Source organism: Rosa rugosa, chromosome 7 (assembly GCF_958449725.1).
Source record: "Rosa rugosa chromosome 7, drRosRugo1.1, whole genome shotgun sequence".
In the NCBI taxonomy this organism is placed as follows: domain Eukaryota; kingdom Viridiplantae; phylum Streptophyta; class Magnoliopsida; order Rosales; family Rosaceae; genus Rosa; species Rosa rugosa.
The window spans coordinates 12522616-12541425 of record NC_084826.1 but is presented as its reverse complement, the minus strand read 5'-3'; the positions used below and the strand labels follow the sequence as shown (position 1 = coordinate 12541425).

Genomic DNA, 18810 nt, shown 5'->3' with positions numbered 1-18810 from the left:
GTGTAGTTGAGAATATCTTGTCTCCAAACCAAGTAATGAACTAAAATACATGAAAAATGATTAATATACATTACACATTGGCACAATATTAGCCTATTAGGTAAGGAAAAATCAAATGTCAATTGGTCCATGACAGCTACTTTTTTTTTTTTTTTTTTTTTTGAGAATGGACAACTACTTAACTATTGGGCATACTTAGAAAAAGAAAACCATTATCAAGGCCTTCGTACTTAGCATTATAACCACTTTGATGCTAAGAGTTGAGAAATAAATGGGGCAGCCATGTTTATTTAGGCCATGGCAACCCATGTGGCTACTATTCTCCTAGACTTGTTTGGCCTCCTTAACGCTAAAGAATATTTTGAGTTTGATATATGACTGGAGAGAATTTCAATGGTATTTATGAATGACTTGGTAAACATGGTTTGGTTCAGGTTTTGACAAGAAGTGAAAAAAAAAAATGAAAAAAAAGAAGTTATTGTGTGCAGAGGATTTTTTTAACAAGATGTATGAGACTAGGATCCGGCTCCTCTAAAGTGAGGAGACTGTGAATTTACGTAAATTTCATTAAATATGTACTCTCTGTCTAATTAATCTAAGGGTCAATACAATTGGCACATCACTCTTCCATCAATTTTTAATTTTTCATTTAAACCCCCAGTTAACTTTGCCTTTTAACTCTTACAAAAAAAATTGGGGATTTTGATAACTAGCTTAAACAAACTTTATGTAAATTCACAACCTCCATGAGATTGAAACCTACAATAACAAGTTTTGTGTAAACAAGACAAATGAGATTGAAACACACTCAACAATAACAACTAGATATCTCATACAACCAATCACTTTAATATCTTGCTTAATGATAAGCCCATGCTACAAGACTAGGCAATATAAAACTTTAGCTTGAAATCTTATAAATCAGTCTATCACTCAACATGTTTCCGAAATGAGATTAAAAATTGTCATTCTCTAAAACAAAGCTGCATATAACAATAGTATAGGTTTTACAATAGTCCCAGGCTACTATTTCCCAACTTTGATAGAACTCCTATCCAAGGACTAAAATATCGAGTTTCGAGGAAATTTCGATGGTCCCGGAAACGGAAATTTCGACGGAAATATCGATTTCGATAAAAAATCAAGAAAAATGATGGAAATTTGAAGAAAAATATGGAAATTTTAAGTGAAACTTTTGGATATGTTTGTTTTATCAGTTGTCTACTATATATGAAAAGAAAACCTTGAATAAACATTATTATATAGTAATTTGTTATAATTTAACATAAAACGGTAAATGCTGAATCGCCGACAACTCTGAAATTTTTTGAAATAAACATCTAATTTTTTTTTTATGGCTAGAAACCCAATGGGAGGCTAGGCCATCACGCCTTATATACATTCTTTATACATATCATACATTACACCTTGAATTACATGAGTAACTTAGAACCACGTAGAAGACCTATGAGGTACAAAATCTTCACTATCTTCATCATCTCTATATGTAGAGTCTTGAGTGTATTGTGAAGAATAGTCATTAAATGATCCTCCCCTCTGTAGTTTTGCATGTATTGACTTACATGCCAACCATATGGGTCCGGGGGGATTGGCTGCGGGTTTTGGTGCTGGTAGTTATAGTAGGGATCATGCATTGCTCGACTCTGGCCATAACCATAATCATTTGAAGATTGTCCTTCAGATTGTGTCCATGAGTTGTCACTTGATTGCATCCCATAAGGCGTCATATACGCTGGGTAAGGCATTGCCAAGTTTTGCCCATAAGAGTAAGGTCCATAATTGCTTCCTCCCACACCAAATGAGTCAAAAGTGGGAGATAAAGAATCATCTTCATGCCTTGACATGCTTCCTTGACCTCTTTCCTTTGGTGTATAGTGTTTTCCTATAGCACCAATACCTAATCCTGCTCTCCTACTCCCATGATCTTCATCTTGTGTTGCATGTGTGAAGTTTGGCTCACCAGTAAATGGGCTCATGTGACCAATTTGACTTCCATTATAACCTCCAACTCTATCATCACCTCCACCTCCGCTGTAACTTCCACTATCTCCACCTCTGATGCTTGATGAGCCTCCTGATCTTGTGCTAGAGCTATCATTTGTCCTTGAAGGAATATGTGAGCCATGAGACTCTCTGCGAGAGGATCGAGGTAAAAAATTAGATCGGCCCACTAACGCTTCAATAGATTCTCTATCAGGTCCTATAACCTCTTCTTGAATTACTTGCTCTACATTTATTCCTTCTGCACGTGCTTGTTCAGCAACTCTGGGAGATGGATTGCGTTCATCGTCATCCAAATGAAGTGGCCTGATCCATTCATAAAGTTGATCACTCTCTTCGTCATCTAACTCAATACCAATATCAAAGACATCCAATGGATCTTTTTGTTCCACCTGAGAATGCGCAGCTTCTCTGTCTCGAATTTTAAGCCTCATGTTGTAATAGCAGAATACCAATTTCTCTAGCCTACCATATCCCAACTTGTTTCTTTGCTTAGTATGAATTAGTGCAAATGTGCTCCAATTCCTTTCACAGGCAGATGCTGATGCTGTTTGTGATAATACTTTAATAGCTAGCTTTCTCACAGTAGGTGCACTACTTCCATACATAACCCACCAATCGGCTATCATAAAAATTCATTTGCATAAGTTAGACATCTTAGCATAGTAATTATGTGGACTCATATGAAAATATGAAATATTTTAATATATACTTACTAGGAGACATCTCTGTTCTGGCTGCAATTGCCGTTGGCGTGCCAAAATTTAGTTTTGCATCTTTAAAATAGGTAAGCTGAACATCACACAAAAACAAAAACAAAACCAAAAACAGAACAATTTTGACTCTTAAAACAAACTAACAAGTAACAACCTAAATAATAACAGAATTGTAAATATCTTTAGACGGTGGGAATCAAACCTCTTTTCCGAATTGACCTATTGTTGGAGAGTTAGGGTCCAATTTAGAAAAAACTTTATGCACAGCTTCAATAAGCATACAATCATCTCCGACGCCTGATCTATAATTGTATCGAGGATTCAAGTAATTACCTATATTAAAGAAATGTATATAACAATTAGTAAATTACATCTACATTTAATAATTATAGTTTGCTAAATAATAGGTGTAGTATGTACCTGCTGAATGCAAATCGTGCCATAATGTTTTGAACCACCGATCATTGATAATTTTTACTACCCATTTTGCTCCATGCTTTCTTTCTAACTCTTGCTTCACTACACGCAACAGCTCATAAACAGCACCCATGGTTGGATAGACTTCTGTGTCGACAACGCGTAATACTTTATAAAGGGGCTCAGAAATTTGACACACATTTTCTGCTTGATTCCAAAATGCTTGATCAAATATAATAGCTTCAACAATGCGACCATGATCAGTGCGACTAAAATTACTGTTTATCCACCAATCACTTGAAAACAATTGCTTCAATCCTGACTTCTTCTTGACCAAGCTTTCCAATGAAATGAAGTTGGTTGCAAATCGAGTTGGTGCGGCACGAATAATTTCTCCTTTACAAAAATCCCGCATCTTGCTCAACAACAAATTATGATTGTAAATGTATTTTGAAATAATTTTACCTTTGTCAATCACCTTTGCAATTTGTTCTTTCTTCCCCATTTCTTCAAACATGAGATCAATGCAGTGAGCTGCACAAGAAGTCCAATAAATATTATGGTGTTTCATCAACTTCTTACCAGCTTTAACATAATTAGCAGCATTGTCAGTCACCACTTGAACCACATTGTGCTCTCCAACCTCTCTGACAACTTCCTTCAAGAGTTTGTATATATAGTGATGCTTTTTTTTCTCACCAGAAGAATCAACTGACTTGAGAAAAACAGTGGTACCTTTGGAGTAGACCATGGAATTTATGATGGACAATCTAGTTGGCCCTGACCATCCATCGCACATGATCGTGCATCCACAAGTCTCCCATGTTGCCCTCAAGGTGTTGACATATTCAGAAATGTCTTTGAACTCCATATCCAAATACTTGTTCCTTATCTCATAAGGTGTGGGGGGTTGAACTCCTTCTCCTGCGCGCTCTTTGGATTCCGATCACCATATTTTGATAATGAGGACATGCTGCTTTCTCTGCAGGAATATTACCATGGATGAAAAACTTTGCGATCAAACGACCCATTACCTCCTTTACTGAACCTTTTGAAAAGAGATTTTTAATACTCTTTTGGCGGGCTTGGAAGGATTTGCTAAGATTTGGTGCCAACGGTTGCATTGGTTGTGATTATCTGGAACTTGATGCTCGTTGCATATGTGTGCCTCTACTAGACCCAGAAGATTGTCCTCTGTTAGGAACTTTGTGGAGGTGTTCCCTTTCCCATTGTGCTTGTTTGGAGTTACGAATTGCTTGTCGGAATGCTGCTCGTTCCTCAGGACCCATGTCATCATCATCATACACCTCATCGTCGCTATCATCTTGTGAGCCAATTATGTCTCCACGAAGCTCTGCTCGAATCTCTTCCATTGTATGTGCTTTTTGTGCTTCATTTTTTTTGTTTATTCATCAATAAGGTTTTGATGAAATTCTTCACTTCTGTTGGGACGGCCTCACATCGTTGCACATTGTTTCCTGGATCAAGTCCACTGAGATGGTATTTAAGACGTGTCACTCCACCACTTTTCATCGTAACCCCACAATATTTGCATATGCTGCCATTTTTGTTATCAGGGATTCGTTCTCCGTGCTCCCATGCAGGATCACGTCCACTTCCGCCACTAACCATTGTATTTTCTTATCAAAATTCCTGCACGTAAATTAAGTAAAGTTAAACCCTAAACCCAAATAAGGTATGCAATTAAGTATTGATAATTTGATATGCAATTAGGTATGCAAATTTCGGTATGCAAATTAAGTAAATTAAGGAATGTATTAAGATACCAAATATTAAAAGTAGTAAATGTCAATTAATTAGAAAAATAAAATAAACAATAAGAACTAAATGGTTAGGTTAATAATATTAATTTATTACTTACCAAAATTATAGAGTGAAGAAAATAGTAAAAGAAAGAAGAAAGAAGAAAGAAACTTATTAACCTAACCAAAATTTCGGGAAAGATGATTGGTATGTTACGGATATATCGACCCCTCAAAAAAAAGAAATTTTCGACGAAATTTCGCCGAAAGTTTCGATTTTTCAGTCCTTGCTCCTATCCTCCCAAAGTTTTCTAAGAAATAGCAAGATAGAGTTGTTCTGTTATACCCAGAAACCTTCACAGAGGAGCTCAACGTCAAACCCAAGCCCATAACGAGTCAATTCCGTAACGAGTTATAAAAGCCCATATATGGAATACTCAAATCCATATGTGGCGGGTGATAGGGCCCAAAGTTATATCCGATTCATATTTATACGTTACTGGTGTGACTAGATCTGGCTCTTAATTGTGTTCTCCAATCTTCACTCTGGTCCAGTTGACGCAGCGACCCCGGATCTCTCAAATCTCAGGCTCAGAGCGACAGCCATGGCGGACGATTTCTCGGACAAGGTCCCTCCCTCTTTCGACGCCGCGGTATGATCCACCGCCTTCAATTTGCTCTCTGATTTCAGATGTTGTATTCGTGAATCGGAAATTTTAGATTTCCGATTTTTAGCTGGTTGCGGGTTTCTGTTCGTCAATGTCTTGCATGCATGGATAAATCTATTGGAATTTTACGTGTATCGGTTTGTGTTTGGTTGATCTGATCGAAATTGTTTCGTCGAAAATTAATTTCCGTGATCTGTGAATTGGTTGAAGATTCAAGATGCAACTGATTTTTTTTTTTTTTTTTGATAATTTTGTCTTAATCTTCTTTAAAGCACTAAGATCCCCCTGTTTTTGTCATTATATATGAGCTCAATGCATGATCAAGAATTCTGGCGTATTTATTTCATCTTGTCTTCATGATTTCGGTAGTTATGGTGCTTGTATTTAGATTTTGATTGTGATTATTTGAGCTTGAAATGCATGTAATTTGGTGGAACCTATGTGCATGAGTGTGTTTGTAGATTTATGCAGAAATCGGTGTTATGTTGATTGTGAGATAGTTTTCTAATGCAATCCGTCATATTTTCATTTGTGAATTTGGGGTAACATCAGTAGGTTGTCTTGGTGGGTTAACCATTAACTACTTTATCCCGCTAAACTGATATAGTGGGTCAGGATGAGAGTGAGTTTGGATTTCGTCCCTGGCATGCCTGAGTTCTTCCTTTCAGCTGATTGTCAGTGCTTGTGAATTCGGGATTCTACCATATCCTTTGAGCTATGTTCAGCTTACCCCAAAAAAAGAGAAGTGTATTTAGTTTGGTTGATTTTTCAAGTACAAAGATTTCTCAGACTTTAGGATTCACTTTACGTATCAGTGTGAAGTTTGTGCACGGATGCTTTCTAGTCAATCTGATATGTATTTCGTTACCTGCATTTCCTAAGCCAAGATTGGTATTGGCTCTCCTTCTTTAAATGTATTGGCTCTGTTCAAATCTGACTTGTCGAATAACATGGAAAATATGGAACACCACTTAACTCGCTAGTTTTCCTTTCAAATAAATCTTATGCAACTTATTTGTTCGTTTGTCACATTTAAGCAGTTAGTGCAGGCTTGTTATGTAGAGTGAGACCTTTTTGGATGCAGGTTCATGCTTTTAAATGGTTGTTCCTTGGTTGGTTCTTTTCCTTTGGATGCTGTTCTCTTTTTGCTTTTTCAACTAATGGCAAGACAGCTAAATGGCTTTGCATGTGTAATTTCTAAGCCTTGTAACCATAGTAGTGTTGTAGTATAATCAGTTTGCAATTAATGAAAGAAAAAAAAAAGATTGTTACGGATGCATAAGGGAAATATAGCTTGGGGTTGCAGCAGACTTTTGATTTTCATCCATCTGATTATTGGTGTGAAAATATAACTTACTGTGTTGGTTATGCAGGGGACAAAAGGGTTCAACCCTGGATTGATTGTTTTGCTTGTTGTTGTTGGGTTACTGGTGACTTTTCTTGTTGGAAACTATGCACTTTATGTGTATGCTCAGAGAACTATTCCTCCAAAAAAGAAGAAGCCGGTGTCCAAGAAGAAGCTGAAGAAGGAGAGGCTGAAGCAAGGCGTCTCTGCTCCAGGGGAGTAAATGGAAGAAAGATTGCAGCTATCCATGTTGAAGTCATGTTGAGAAGTTGGTTCTTTCATTTCCCTTAATACTAGATGGAATTGAACTTAGTAATTGGAAGTAACCCTGTATCGGCATAGCCACCAGGGAGTGAGAATGCTGTTTCTAAGACAGTTTTTATCTCTTAAATTTACCATCTGTACTTGACTTTCCTTTCTTAAACAATTAGTCAGAACTTAGAGAGAGTTACTTTGCCAAATCTATTTGGTTGTCTATGCTTTGGTTCGAGTTTTCAGGAATATTGAGTAGATTGTGCATTGTGGAATATGTTTGGGATACTAATAGACACAGGGAAAAACTTGGGTCGGACTTGTTGCGAAATATATGGTAAAGTGACGGATTGCGGTTGCCAAAAGAGGTTGAGGTGCTGTGGCGGCTGGTCAGCCAGTTCGGCGGGTGGAATTGGAGGGTCATCACCTTGGCAATTCCGGGCAGTCCGGCTGTGTAGTCAGCTCTATCCCGCTTCAGGGGCCTTTGTATAGACTGTTCGCTTATTCGAGGATCCCACCAATTCTGATGAAGAAATATGCCGTGCACGCTGAAATGCCAACCAGTGATCCGACTTTGTGCGGAATGCTCTGTACTCCCTCAACCTCAGCATTTGAAAAAAAAAAAAAAAACTGATAAAATATGCTTGTGTTTTGTGAAAGTTGATATTAACTATCATGGGATTCAGTGAGACAGTGAGTGGGCGAGGGCATCAAGTTTTATGAATCGGTGACCACAGAATTTTTGATCGCCTAGTGATTTTGTGATCATCTTGAATAAATAGGTATCATCTGCGTAGTGCTTCAAGTTGATACGCTTACTTTTGTAAATGTGTCTTACAAATCAAAATAAAGTAAACTTTTTAAAGATGTAATCTAATTTGTTAGATCATAATTAATATGGAAATCTAACTTTGCTATTAGCGAAATTAAACACATTTAAATGTGAGCCAAATCATGAACTATAAAACGTGAGACCATGATAAGGATTCTATTATACATACCCTCAACCGTCTAAAAACAATCATGGGTTGGTTTGCAAGAAATGTATCACTGGCAATCATGCTTGCACTATTCCTAACTATATGTGATGCTGCTACTAATGCATAAGTGAATGTTAACATCACTATGATGTAGTTATGGGTGGAGCTACCACTGTCAACATTCATTGTAAAACACAGAAGCATGACTTTGGTGGTTTGGCGATCCCCTATGGATTGCACTATGAATTTGTTTTTTCAAAATACATATTTCCTAGGAATACAAGATTGGACTGCAATGTCGAATGGAATAGTATAGTTCACAGGTTTCATGCATACAAACAAAAGAGTCCAGTAGGTAAACAAGTAATGTAGATCAGGAATTTGTTTGTGAAAGTTAAGAACATCGATGTGTGTAGGTTTAACTACGATACAAGTGATTATGATTGCTATCCGTGGGAATTCCATAATTGATGTTGTTGAATTCTCTATGTACTTCATCTTGAATCATAAGCACTGAAAGAACTTCATTGTTCTTATATAGGGCTAAATACTAGTTAGTACCCTGTGGTTTATGTCTCAAATCAATTCAGTCCCTGGACTTCTAATTTCATCAAAAACACCCCTGCACTTTCAATTTTGATCTAATAGATCCAATCCGTTAATATTCTTTCAAATAGTTGGATTATTTGTTGAAAAAATATTTATTTTTAATAGTAGGACTCACTCCTAAATTGACAATGCAGACCACCTTGACACCACATCATAAAACATAGGCCATATATGATCCACATTAACAAGTTAAATAACTCAACTGTCGAAAAACTAACAAATTGGACCTATTAGATCAAAATTGAAAGTGCAGGGGTGTTTTTGATGAAATTAGAAGTTCAGGGACTGAATTGATTTTGGACCTAAACCACAGGGTAGTAATTTGTATTTAGCCCTTCTTTTAATTTATGATTTGGATTCCATAGTTTACATGCAATGCATTATTGTACATGTAAAATTAAATTTGCTTCTCGATCTATTACATCGGTCAATAGCTACTCAATCCCTATTTAGTAAACTTAAAACAGTTGGTAGACTGTAGACATTAGCTCTTTTTGTGGTCTGTATATCTAATAGTAAGAGTAGAGTTCATAGCATAAAAGAAACATGACTTGGTGATATAATCGGTCTCTAAGAAGGCCATCTCAATCACTTCCTACTATTATCAAATTCTATATCTGATCTTTATATTGTGGTCAGCTGCTTGGGTCCCTTTATCATATCAGCTGTTCCAGTGCTTATGCACCTAATATATCGCCTATCATGTCTGATGAGGTGATTTTAGGATATGGTTGTTGATGTCTAATTTGTTTCTCTTTATTCTAGTCGCTATGGAAGCATGTCTTGGTAATTGCAAGGACTATTCACTTCAAAAATATATAGTAATCTTTGCAAATGAGTTACAGAAGAACGCATAGGTCATGTAATACCCTGCAAACTTGTGATACAAACTATATAATTAGCTAATCTATGTAAGCCCCGGGAAAATAATTCTTGAGATTAATTTTATTATCTCAATAATTATTAAAGACGTGTAGGACAAAATTTCTGAAATTTTGATGACTAGTAATGTCCAATTTGAGGACTTGGTAAGCCGGTATTAAAGTTCGTATTGAGATGAGTCTGTGGAAATTTACGTGAAATTTTTCAGATACTCAAGCTATTTATTATGATTTTTTTTTTTTAAAAAATTGAGAATTAAGAAATTTTATTTGAAATAAAGGAAATTTAAGTGATTGAATCTAGATCGTTGTTTACCACCGCATCATCTTGACCGTGAATTTAAGTCTATATAAGTTTAGACTAGTTGGGGGAGACGGAGCAGGGAAGAATTCTCTCGTTGTATCTAGAACTCTCTCTCCCTCTCTCCTCTCATCTCGCTGTTGTCAGACCAGTTTCGGTGTTCTTAATCTGATTTATTGTTCGATGATGTGATCCTATCGCTCACCCTCTGTTTATGAGATCACCGATTACGATGAAATCAAGGTCGGGGGGAGGGGGGATCTATTAGTTTCAAAGGTTTCCTGTACTTTTCAATCGACTTAGGTATCATGTTCAATCTAGACAACAAGATCTATATGATGATGTGATTTAATTTCATCTTGATATATTGTTGAACAATATGGTTTTTGGGTCAAATATTCCAATTCACCCTTAATCCGAATTCATTTCGATTAATCCGGGTTGGGGTGTTACAAACAATGACCACTAACGACTCTTGTCATCGAGATCGAGAGAGAGAGAGAGAGAGAGAGAGAGAGAGAGAGAGAGAGAGAGTCTCATGAAATAAGAGGTGGCAATTTTGTAATTAGATAACTGATGTTATTACAAAATCGTCATTCCATTTCTGGGCCAAGGATCCTAAATAAAGATAGACAGTAATATTCACACTGTCACAAATGTGATTCAATCAAGGATTTTGTGGTAATATCATTGGATTTGATATCAAGGGTTAAGTATAAAAGAATCAATTTTAGGTGTTTTAATCTCAACCATTCAAATTAAATTTAAGGATCGGTGACTATAAAAATTTTCATCTCCTGGTGAGCGTGTGACCATCACTGAATAAATAGATATCATCCGCGTAGTGCTTAAGTTGATACGTCTAATTTTGGAAATGTCTCTTATAAATCAAATTCAGCACCATCATGGTACCAGTCTACCAGATAACAAGTCTCCGAGTCCAAATCTAGAGTTGGAGTAGTTGTGGTTGCTCTTGCGACACAGATTTTGATGACATGCATCTAATAAATAAGCGAGGAGCCATGTCGACTGCTCTATAGTTTCTTGTGAGTTGTAATGGCAGCCGATATCCTAAATGGAATGTAACGACGTAGGGATCCATATGTAAACGTAGCACCTATTTAGATGCACTTGAATAACCCCTTGTAATGTATAAGTACCCAGAAGTTCTCTAGTAAACTTTCGAGCTAGAAAAGTAATGCCATCAGCTCGAATATTTCTTGTCAGATGATCTGTTGAGTGTCTTGCACAACCAGATTTCAGTACTGCCAACTCATGTGACTTGAGATTATTGGTGTGGAATGCTCTGTACTCCCTCAACCTCAGCAGTGAAAAAACATTGACAAAATATGCCCGCTTCTTCCTCCATAACTCCAAAGCACCATTGCATAATCCCATTATGCTTCAAGAAAGGCTTGGGTAGAACCTGTTAACAAACAAAACTTTCCTGCATAATTGTGCTGCCTATAATCTAACAAGATAATACACAAAATTCATGTATTCAGGTGTCCTTAATTCATGTAGGGTATATAAACACACATTTCATCATAAGGTCACAAACTCACAATTGTCTAACACGATGACATTGTTTAATAAGGTTACAAACTCACAAGATGACATTGTTTAACATTAATTTCACATTTCATATAATAAGGTCACAAACTCACAATTATCTGTCAAACAAGTGTCTCCAGGATCTATTTTTCACAAGCCAAAACCAAAACAAAAATCTACTTGTGCATTTTATACAGCTACATTCAAAAAGTTCAAGAAAGGCCATGTAGCAGCTGATGGAATTCTCGTGCTCGGGTATTTGTTTTAAATATATATACAAGTACACGTGCTGACGTCTATGCGTAGCTTTTTCAAAATCTCCGGTACAAGTTGCTCTGGTGCAATCCAGCGTGTGTCCCTATTACAACTTGTTGATCAAGAAACTTGTTGCTCACGAATCCGGAGTTCCAGACTAAAAAGATACTTGTTGATCACGAAGTATCTGTAGTATATATAAGTAGAGTATGTCTGTTAGTCTTCGGACCTAGACCGTTGTCTCTTCTAGCCAGAAATTAATCAAGAAGCTAGCTGAAATTCAGAGCGATGGAGAAAATTGCCTGGCTGATATTGGTGTTCTTGATTGGCAAATGTTACATCAACTCATCAGAGATAAAAGTTTTGCAGGTTCAAGTCCACCAAATGAAGGAGGATACGATTTCGAAGCTGATGGAGACTCTTAAGCAAAATCAGCTTGATATGGAAAAGAGAATCAACGAGAAATGTGATCCTGTTAAGTTGATCCGGAGTCAATTGGATGTAGCCAAGGCGCTTAACGGAATCGCCAATGGTTCTAAATAAGTAATTTTAGTGTGGATCGATCCAAATTTTTGGAAAATGTCATTGTAATAATCACTCAAGTTTAGAAGTTCTTTTTCCAAACTAAACATATCATTTGGTGAACAAATTAGAAATGGCGTAGCTAAGTAGAGATTCTTTCTTCACCAGGTGGATATTAAAATTGTGTTGATGATGATGTAGATTGACCCGGAAAAATACAAAAGCGTTATCTCTGGATTTGGAGTTATGTTCAGGGAGCAAGGAATTAGAGGTTTCTTTAGGGGTTGGGCGCCCACTTTGATTGGTTACAGTGCTCAGGGTGCCGGCAAGTACGGCCTCTACGAGTTCTTTAAGAAGCACTATGCAGATATTGCAGGACCTGAGCATGCAACCAAGTACAAAACCTTGATCTATCTCGCAGGTTCTGCATCTGCTGAAGTGTTTGCTGATGTTGCCCTCTGTCCTATGGAAGCTGTCAAAGTTCGAGTCCAGACTCAGCCAGGGTTCGCCAGAGGTTTGTCAGATGGGCTACCAAAGTTTATCAAATCCGGAGGCGCTCTCGGGTATGAATATATAATGTTACTCAGAATTGGCACTAGCTTGTTGTATGTAGTAATTAATATATATGGAATGCAAGAACTTTGGTTTGATAATTACTGCTTTGATTGTCTTACAGGTTGTACAAAGGGATTGTTCCTCTTTGGGGACGCCAAATTCCTTGTAAGTTATGCTTCTCTATCCGTCACGTACAGTCTAGCAACATAACATGATCATGCTTGTTAAGATTCATTATCTTCTGGAGTTATTGCTGATAACAATTACTTGGTGGGTTTTGTACAGATACAATGATGAAATTTTCAACTTTCGAGAAATTTGTCGAGCTCACTTACAAGCATGTGATCCCAACACCGAAAGAGCAGTGCAGCACACCCTTGCAGCTCGGAGTGAGCTTTGCGTGTGGATATGTGGCTGGTGTGTTCTGTGCTGTTGTTTCACACCCTGATGATAACTTGGTGTCTTTCCTCAACTATGCCAAGGGGGCAACTGTTAGTGATGTGAGTCCAGTTAATGCTCATATATATAAGCATTAAGTAGCCTCATAGTTGTACTTGGTCATCTTTTGTTAATGACTTGATGTGCCAATTTTAATTGATGTATGTTGCAGGCTGTGAAGAACCTAGGAGTGTGGGGTCTTTTCACCCGGGGTCTTCCTCTTCGTATAGTCATGATCGGAACCCTTACCGGAAGCCAATGGGGTATCTATGATGCCTGCAAAGTTTTCATGGGCGTGTAAGCTTTCGATCCCTTCATTTTTTGCCGCGTCTCTTCTATGTTATTTCCTGATCTTATGCTTTCAAGACTTCATATTTATGGGGCATAATTGTTCTATTTCAGAACAACTACTGGCGGCGCCGCTCCTGCTGCCACTGAGCTTGCCAATGCTTGAATCCAAAACTGATGGATGTCAAACCCCATTCTTTTAGTTCAAGGAATTACAAACTATCAAAAGACTTCATAGTTCATACTATCAATTCTACCGGTAGTCATTTTTTATTTTTTGTTACTTTTTTTGTAAAATTATCATCTCAGTTGGTCAAAAACAGAGAAGGCAGCAGATTATATTTATCAGGGATTATGCGGAAAGCCGAGTTTCTGACTTCTGAGGTTGGCATCAAGAGCTTTAGGCTCTCTTCTGTTCTGCCATAGGGAAGGCATGCTGGAACAACATGTTCAGTTCCTGGTTTGCCTTTTCCCAAAGAATTATGTTCTCATGAGGAGTTTGAGTGCAACGTAGCCGGCAACTTCTTAACCAGAAGAAAAGATATTGTCAAATAAAACCTTCATATATTAGAAGTTATAAAACTCAACTCATTACTACATTATGTTCTTTCAATCACAATAACAACCCTTCCACATGCATTGCAATCCACTACATTACATCAATCAATCCAGCAACATGGCCACTGCTAATAGTTATATGTTCGATCTTATTGTTAGTTTAAACTAACTTTGACTAATTAGGCTAATCTTTTATAACAATCCCATAAATAACAACAATTCACATCAACAAAGCTTGAAGCCTTCTCTCCACATTAAGCATATCTTTCCTCATTTTTAAGCGACTGACAATAGTTGCAGGATTCACATTTTCAACATAACACCTTCCAACGACCATTCTGACCACCTTTACATGCTCAAGTGAAGTTCCCGCAGCAGTCACAGTGTTTCCCTGTTCATTGGCACATGTTAAAAATCTTTAAATTCATAGTATAGACAAGAAAAATAAGTGCACAATGTATAATGTATCAGAATCACACAGGAATTGTAACCTTACGTTAACATACAGATGACAACTCATCAGGCATGCAAGGTCCTGCATCCAAATTATATTGTTAGCAGAGAGAATTAACCATGGTAAGTACCTACTAAAAAGTGAAGATAAGGAATGCCTATTTATCCTTTCATTCTTTATTCCATTTGTCTAGAAGATCGAAAGACATAATATAGGACTTTATGTACCTTTAAGTTTTCCAAGAACCTGGTCCTCCGTTTATCAAATCGCTCCTGAAAAGAAAAAAAGAAAGAAAAAAAAGTAGCTAGAGATTAGAAGATGAGAGAGCTTCTATTACGGAGAGAAGAAGAGTAGTTATGCAGCAGAGCAACTATGTGAAGGCTCATATAGCTCATGTTATTTCCATTCTAACCTGTTTCACTAAACGATAACTCAACTCTAAACCTTTTAAATCACCAAACTAATTACATTTTAAAAATTAAAAGGCATCACGAATGCACAACTAGAGGAAAGGCTTAAATGTTACTTTATTAAGTTCGGCAAAAAATTTCAAAGACAGCAGCTAAGAAGAATGCAATACCCACCTTCTTGATCCCATGTATTGCGGCAAGCCCACCTTCTTGATACCCAGTTTTGATGTGGTCATGATGCATATCGCCATTCAATATATCAATTACCTGAAATAAAAACGTTATGCACTCTAATCAGAAAAAGAAAAATGTGCAGTTTGCTATGCAAGAGAGCAACATAAACATAATTTCTTATTTCAAATGCTTAAATTAATGTGTTGAATCAACCAAAAACAAATACAGGCGTGATTACTATTCACCCTGAAAATACTGCTTATATGCTGTTGGCCTCTTAGATTGAAGATTGCAGTCAATGTTGAATCAACCAAAAACAAATACATGTGTGATTACTATTCGCCCTGAAAATACTGCTTATATGCTGTTGCCCTCTTAGATTAAAGATTGCAGTCAATGAACGAGAATAAACACCTTATTCAAAACAATGTAAATATCTACAGGTTTGGGGAATAAATATAACGTCGATAAAACAAGCTACCAAAAGCTGGCTGTTGTCAATAGAAAACCAATTGCAACACATACTGGCTTTTCAATTTGTTCACTAAATACCTAGAACTGCAGGGGAGAAGGTTTATATTCTGTTGTTAAATAAAACTGGAAGAAAGTTAGAAGTAGTCAAGTAGAAGACGACCACGTCTTAGAGAAACTGTAATTATTCTGCATTTTTAATTCTATACACTACATTCGGATGACTTGAACAAGTTATGCACTCGAATCCCTAAAAAAAACACCAAATGGTGAACAATAAAGAAAAAAAAAATCAATTGTAAAAGAAATGCCTGTAAACATAGACACATGATATTTTAATTAAAGATGCAAAACATTATTTACAGGCTATTGCCAAAGAATTAGAGTGAGAGAAACAAAAATAAAAACGCTAATTATAGAATAAAAGGATGTGTGAATTCAATTGTACCACATATGTCGGAACAGTAGTTTTGGACAGAAGCACAATAATCTCCCTAGCCCTGTGAATGATGTCTGGATCTTTGGTCCTTGGGGTGGTTGAGACAGTCATGTAAAGCTCAGCCTGTCATAATTTGACATAAACCACTGATTAATGTAATGTAAACCAGATCGAACAAAGCCAGGTAGGTAGGTGTAGAAAGAACAAATTTCTTATGCATACCAGATTGAGTGTGTAAGAAATTCCATGCTCTTGTAAAGCCGATTCCACCTGCGGCCAAGCATCTTTCAACTTTGGTACTGCACAAAACAATTTACTAACTTGTGTAAGTCTTTAAGGAAAGTTGATTAGCTATGATCGTCGAATTACTGTACGTGACTCAACTGTGGTATTTGGAGAATGACTCGGTGAAGGAGGTCACTTCAGACTTTTCCGACTCCATGTGGTCGGAGTTTGGGCACGGCATCTTCGATTTGTGACCGGCGCCGATCTCCATCGTCACTCTCAGAGTTCTCTCTCTCTCTCTCTCTCTCTCTCTCTCTGCGCTTTTGTTTCGGCTTATTTTTCTTCACCGCCGTTTGAGGGGGATTTATATACATCTGTAAGTGGGCTGTTTGGGCCTTGGGAAAGAGATATATATGATGGAGATCAAAAATATTTTGAGCCAAAAGTTCGATTTTGAACTACTGCTCTTGCAGTGCCTGTGACTATAACATAGCTAGGGTACATATTTCAGGATCTTTGCTTTTAGTAACAGCTATCTCTGACAATTCTCAGATGCCGAAAGCTAGGCAAGAGGTTAAGTTCAGTACTACTTTTGCAGGCATTCATAAATGGAATAAGGTTCTATATTATTGCTTCCCATTTCAAGCACGAACCTTGTGGACATAAAATAACAGTACGTAGAAAAAACTTAACCATAACGATTAGTTGATAACCATACTTATACTTCTTGTGTTAACATGATTCCATATATAGATCAGTGCTAAAAATCGGGGTAATAAATTTAATATTGATCGTGCTAAAAATCTATGGAGAAGACCATACACAAAGTATCTTTCAATTCATAAACATATATAAATCCTAAGACTTATATATAATCCGATCGCAATTTTTTAGTTTTGAAGAATCAGTTTATAATTCTTGATAAGAGCTGCAGGCTAGGGATTGATGCAGCCAGTGTCCCATTGTACATCCCACAATATAACCAATATTAGAAATTATATATTACCTTTGAAGGTTCTTGTATTCCACTTATGTTCTATACAATGCATTACAAATTTGCTGTGTATTAGGGCCCATTATTTGACTCTGATCTCGAATTGAATGATATTGACGTACTCTCGAACCAACTTAATTTGTGCATAAAAGCTCAGCAAGAATTTTGAAAGTAGCTAGGTTGGTAGGTGGTAGATGGTGAATTAACAAGAGTGGCAGGGTATTGTTGTAGGGTGGACTAGCTAGTGTGATGAAGTGGACTGGCATAGGTTGTTAATGCCCAAGACTATTTCATTTTCACCGACCTGACCATTCTGCTACGTCTTCATCTTCACAATATCTAGTTTAGGTGTTCGGGCCTTCTGTTTTGGGTCTCGCGTGGGAAGTAGTAACTAGTGACTAGTGAGTACCGGTGTTATATCTTTAGGTCCACGGATTAATTTCATTTCCATAGTAGAATTCTTTGTTTTAAACAAAAGCCAGAGAAACCCACACCTCATGTTACTGTTCAGATAAACAAAGCTTCTCAAGCTTGTTCTGTACCTGGAGCCCATCATGCATCACGTACTCTTAAGCGCTTGACAAAGAGTTGCATGATAGGGGCTGGCCTAATTGGGACTGATGTTATACGACGATCCAGTCAGTGGCGGATCCAGGATCTGAGAGTTGTCTAGGCTAATTAGAAGTACACTAATTTTTTTTTTTTTAGGTTTGGAACTCAGTGGGAGGCTCATTCTCACGCCTTTATTATTTTCAATCAAAACATACAACAGAGGGGACATAAAACCAAACTCCGTAAATTAAAAACTACAAGCATACATTTGGGTTTCCGGTGATCTGTCATTAGTACTTTTACCTATAATATTATATAGATACCACCATTAGAATTATACATATATATGTACATTTCAGACATAATACAACTACAACTAATTATACATTACTATTAGTTACTAACTTGCAGCAGACTTTAATGTCTAATTATGTGTATAAAACAGGCTAAAGAATATAAAGTTAGTAACACTAACCAGATGGAAAGGGCATCAACACTCAACAACATTCAATTAAGTCCGAAACGCTGCGATAAGGATCAAACTCAGGAGTTGAGCATTAGTTAGCCTCAAAATATTAAATAGCTCCCCTTCTTTCTATCGTGGCCTCTGAGTCTCTGACAGTTCAGCCTCATATTATCTACACAAACACTATACACAAGCAAGACAGATTTAAAAGAGATAGCCGACTAAGCCGAGTGAAACAAACCCAAAACCGATATCCCCTAAACAAATCCAACAATCCCAATCATCAACTTATACCCAAAACTCAAAATCCCAACTCACAATTACATGGAGGGCCAGAACTCTTCCAGAAACCCATGCAATCACTCGGTCACTCCACTCTAGTCTGCAAGAAGCCAAGAATCTCTGCAAATCTGCAAGTGAAATGGACTATACCCAGAATCAAAACATAAGTGGTCAAGTGGCTCTGAGAGTCTGAGGTTAAATTTGGTTCTTAAATCAGTG

The 18810-nt window shown here is 37.1% G+C and overlaps 3 protein-coding genes across 5 annotated transcripts; 2 read left to right on the top strand and 1 right to left on the bottom strand.

Annotated features, from left to right (window-relative positions):
• The first annotated feature begins 5412 nt into the window (after positions 1-5412).
• LOC133723378 (DNA-binding protein S1FA-like) lies at positions 5413-7394 on the top strand. Its single transcript, XM_062150206.1, has 2 exons — positions 5413-5571; positions 6960-7394. The coding sequence occupies exons 1-2, from the start codon at positions 5524-5526 to the stop codon at positions 7152-7154; spliced, it is 243 nt and encodes an 80-aa protein (XP_062006190.1). The 5' UTR covers positions 5413-5523; the 3' UTR covers positions 7155-7394.
• A 4483-nt stretch (positions 7395-11877) lies between these two features.
• LOC133723649 (mitochondrial phosphate carrier protein 2, mitochondrial-like) lies at positions 11878-14081 on the top strand. The gene is made up of 5 exons (XM_062150540.1): positions 11878-12848; positions 12962-13005; positions 13126-13340; positions 13451-13575; positions 13681-14081. Exons 1-5 carry the CDS (start codon positions 12532-12534, stop codon positions 13730-13732), a joined length of 753 nt encoding a protein of 250 aa, XP_062006524.1. The 5' UTR covers positions 11878-12531; the 3' UTR covers positions 13733-14081.
• Positions 14082-14108: 27 nt separating this feature from the next.
• Positions 14109-16649, bottom strand: LOC133723650 (uncharacterized). Of its 3 annotated transcripts, none has more exons than XM_062150541.1 (7): positions 16457-16649; positions 16295-16371; positions 16082-16195; positions 15163-15255; positions 14806-14850; positions 14616-14659; positions 14109-14540 (listed from the first exon to the last, which is right to left on the bottom strand). In XM_062150541.1, exons 1-7 carry the CDS (start codon positions 16566-16568, stop codon positions 14345-14347), a joined length of 681 nt encoding a protein of 226 aa, XP_062006525.1. In that variant the 5' UTR covers positions 16569-16649; the 3' UTR covers positions 14109-14344. The 3 variants fall into 3 exon arrangements, with proteins under 3 accessions (XP_062006525.1, XP_062006526.1, XP_062006527.1); XM_062150542.1 differs by having other exon boundaries at positions 14109-14515; positions 14621-14659; positions 16457-16648; XM_062150543.1 differs by having other exon boundaries at positions 14322-14515; positions 16457-16648.
• Positions 16650-18810: the final 2161 nt, after the last annotated feature.

What these genes read in the sequence shown, in the direction of transcription:
- LOC133723649 (XM_062150540.1), top strand. Translation starts at nt 12,532, where the DNA reads ATGTTCAGGGAGCAAGGAATTAGAGGTTTCTTTAGGGGTTGGGCGCCC. An exon ending in TTGGGGACGCCAAATTCCTT is followed by an intron (nt 13,006 to 13,125) that starts GTAAGTTATGCT and finishes GGTTTTGTACAG; the next exon opens with ATACAATGATGAAATTTTCA. An exon ending in AGGGGGCAACTGTTAGTGAT is followed by an intron (nt 13,341 to 13,450) that starts GTGAGTCCAGTT and finishes TGTATGTTGCAG; the next exon opens with GCTGTGAAGAACCTAGGAGT.
- LOC133723650 (XM_062150541.1), bottom strand. Translation starts at nt 16,568, where the DNA reads ATGGAGATCGGCGCCGGTCACAAATCGAAGATGCCGTGCCCAAACTCC. An exon ending in TTTCTTACACACTCAATCTG is followed by an intron (nt 16,196 to 16,294) that starts GTATGCATAAGA and finishes AAATTATGACAG; the next exon opens with GCTGAGCTTTACATGACTGT. An exon ending in GGTTCTTGGAAAACTTAAAG is followed by an intron (nt 14,660 to 14,805) that starts GTACATAAAGTC and finishes ATTTGGATGCAG; the next exon opens with GACCTTGCATGCCTGATGAG.
- LOC133723378 (XM_062150206.1), top strand. Translation starts at nt 5,524, where the DNA reads ATGGCGGACGATTTCTCGGACAAGGTCCCTCCCTCTTTCGACGCCGCG. An exon ending in CTCCCTCTTTCGACGCCGCG is followed by an intron (nt 5,572 to 6,959) that starts GTATGATCCACC and finishes TTGGTTATGCAG; the next exon opens with GGGACAAAAGGGTTCAACCC.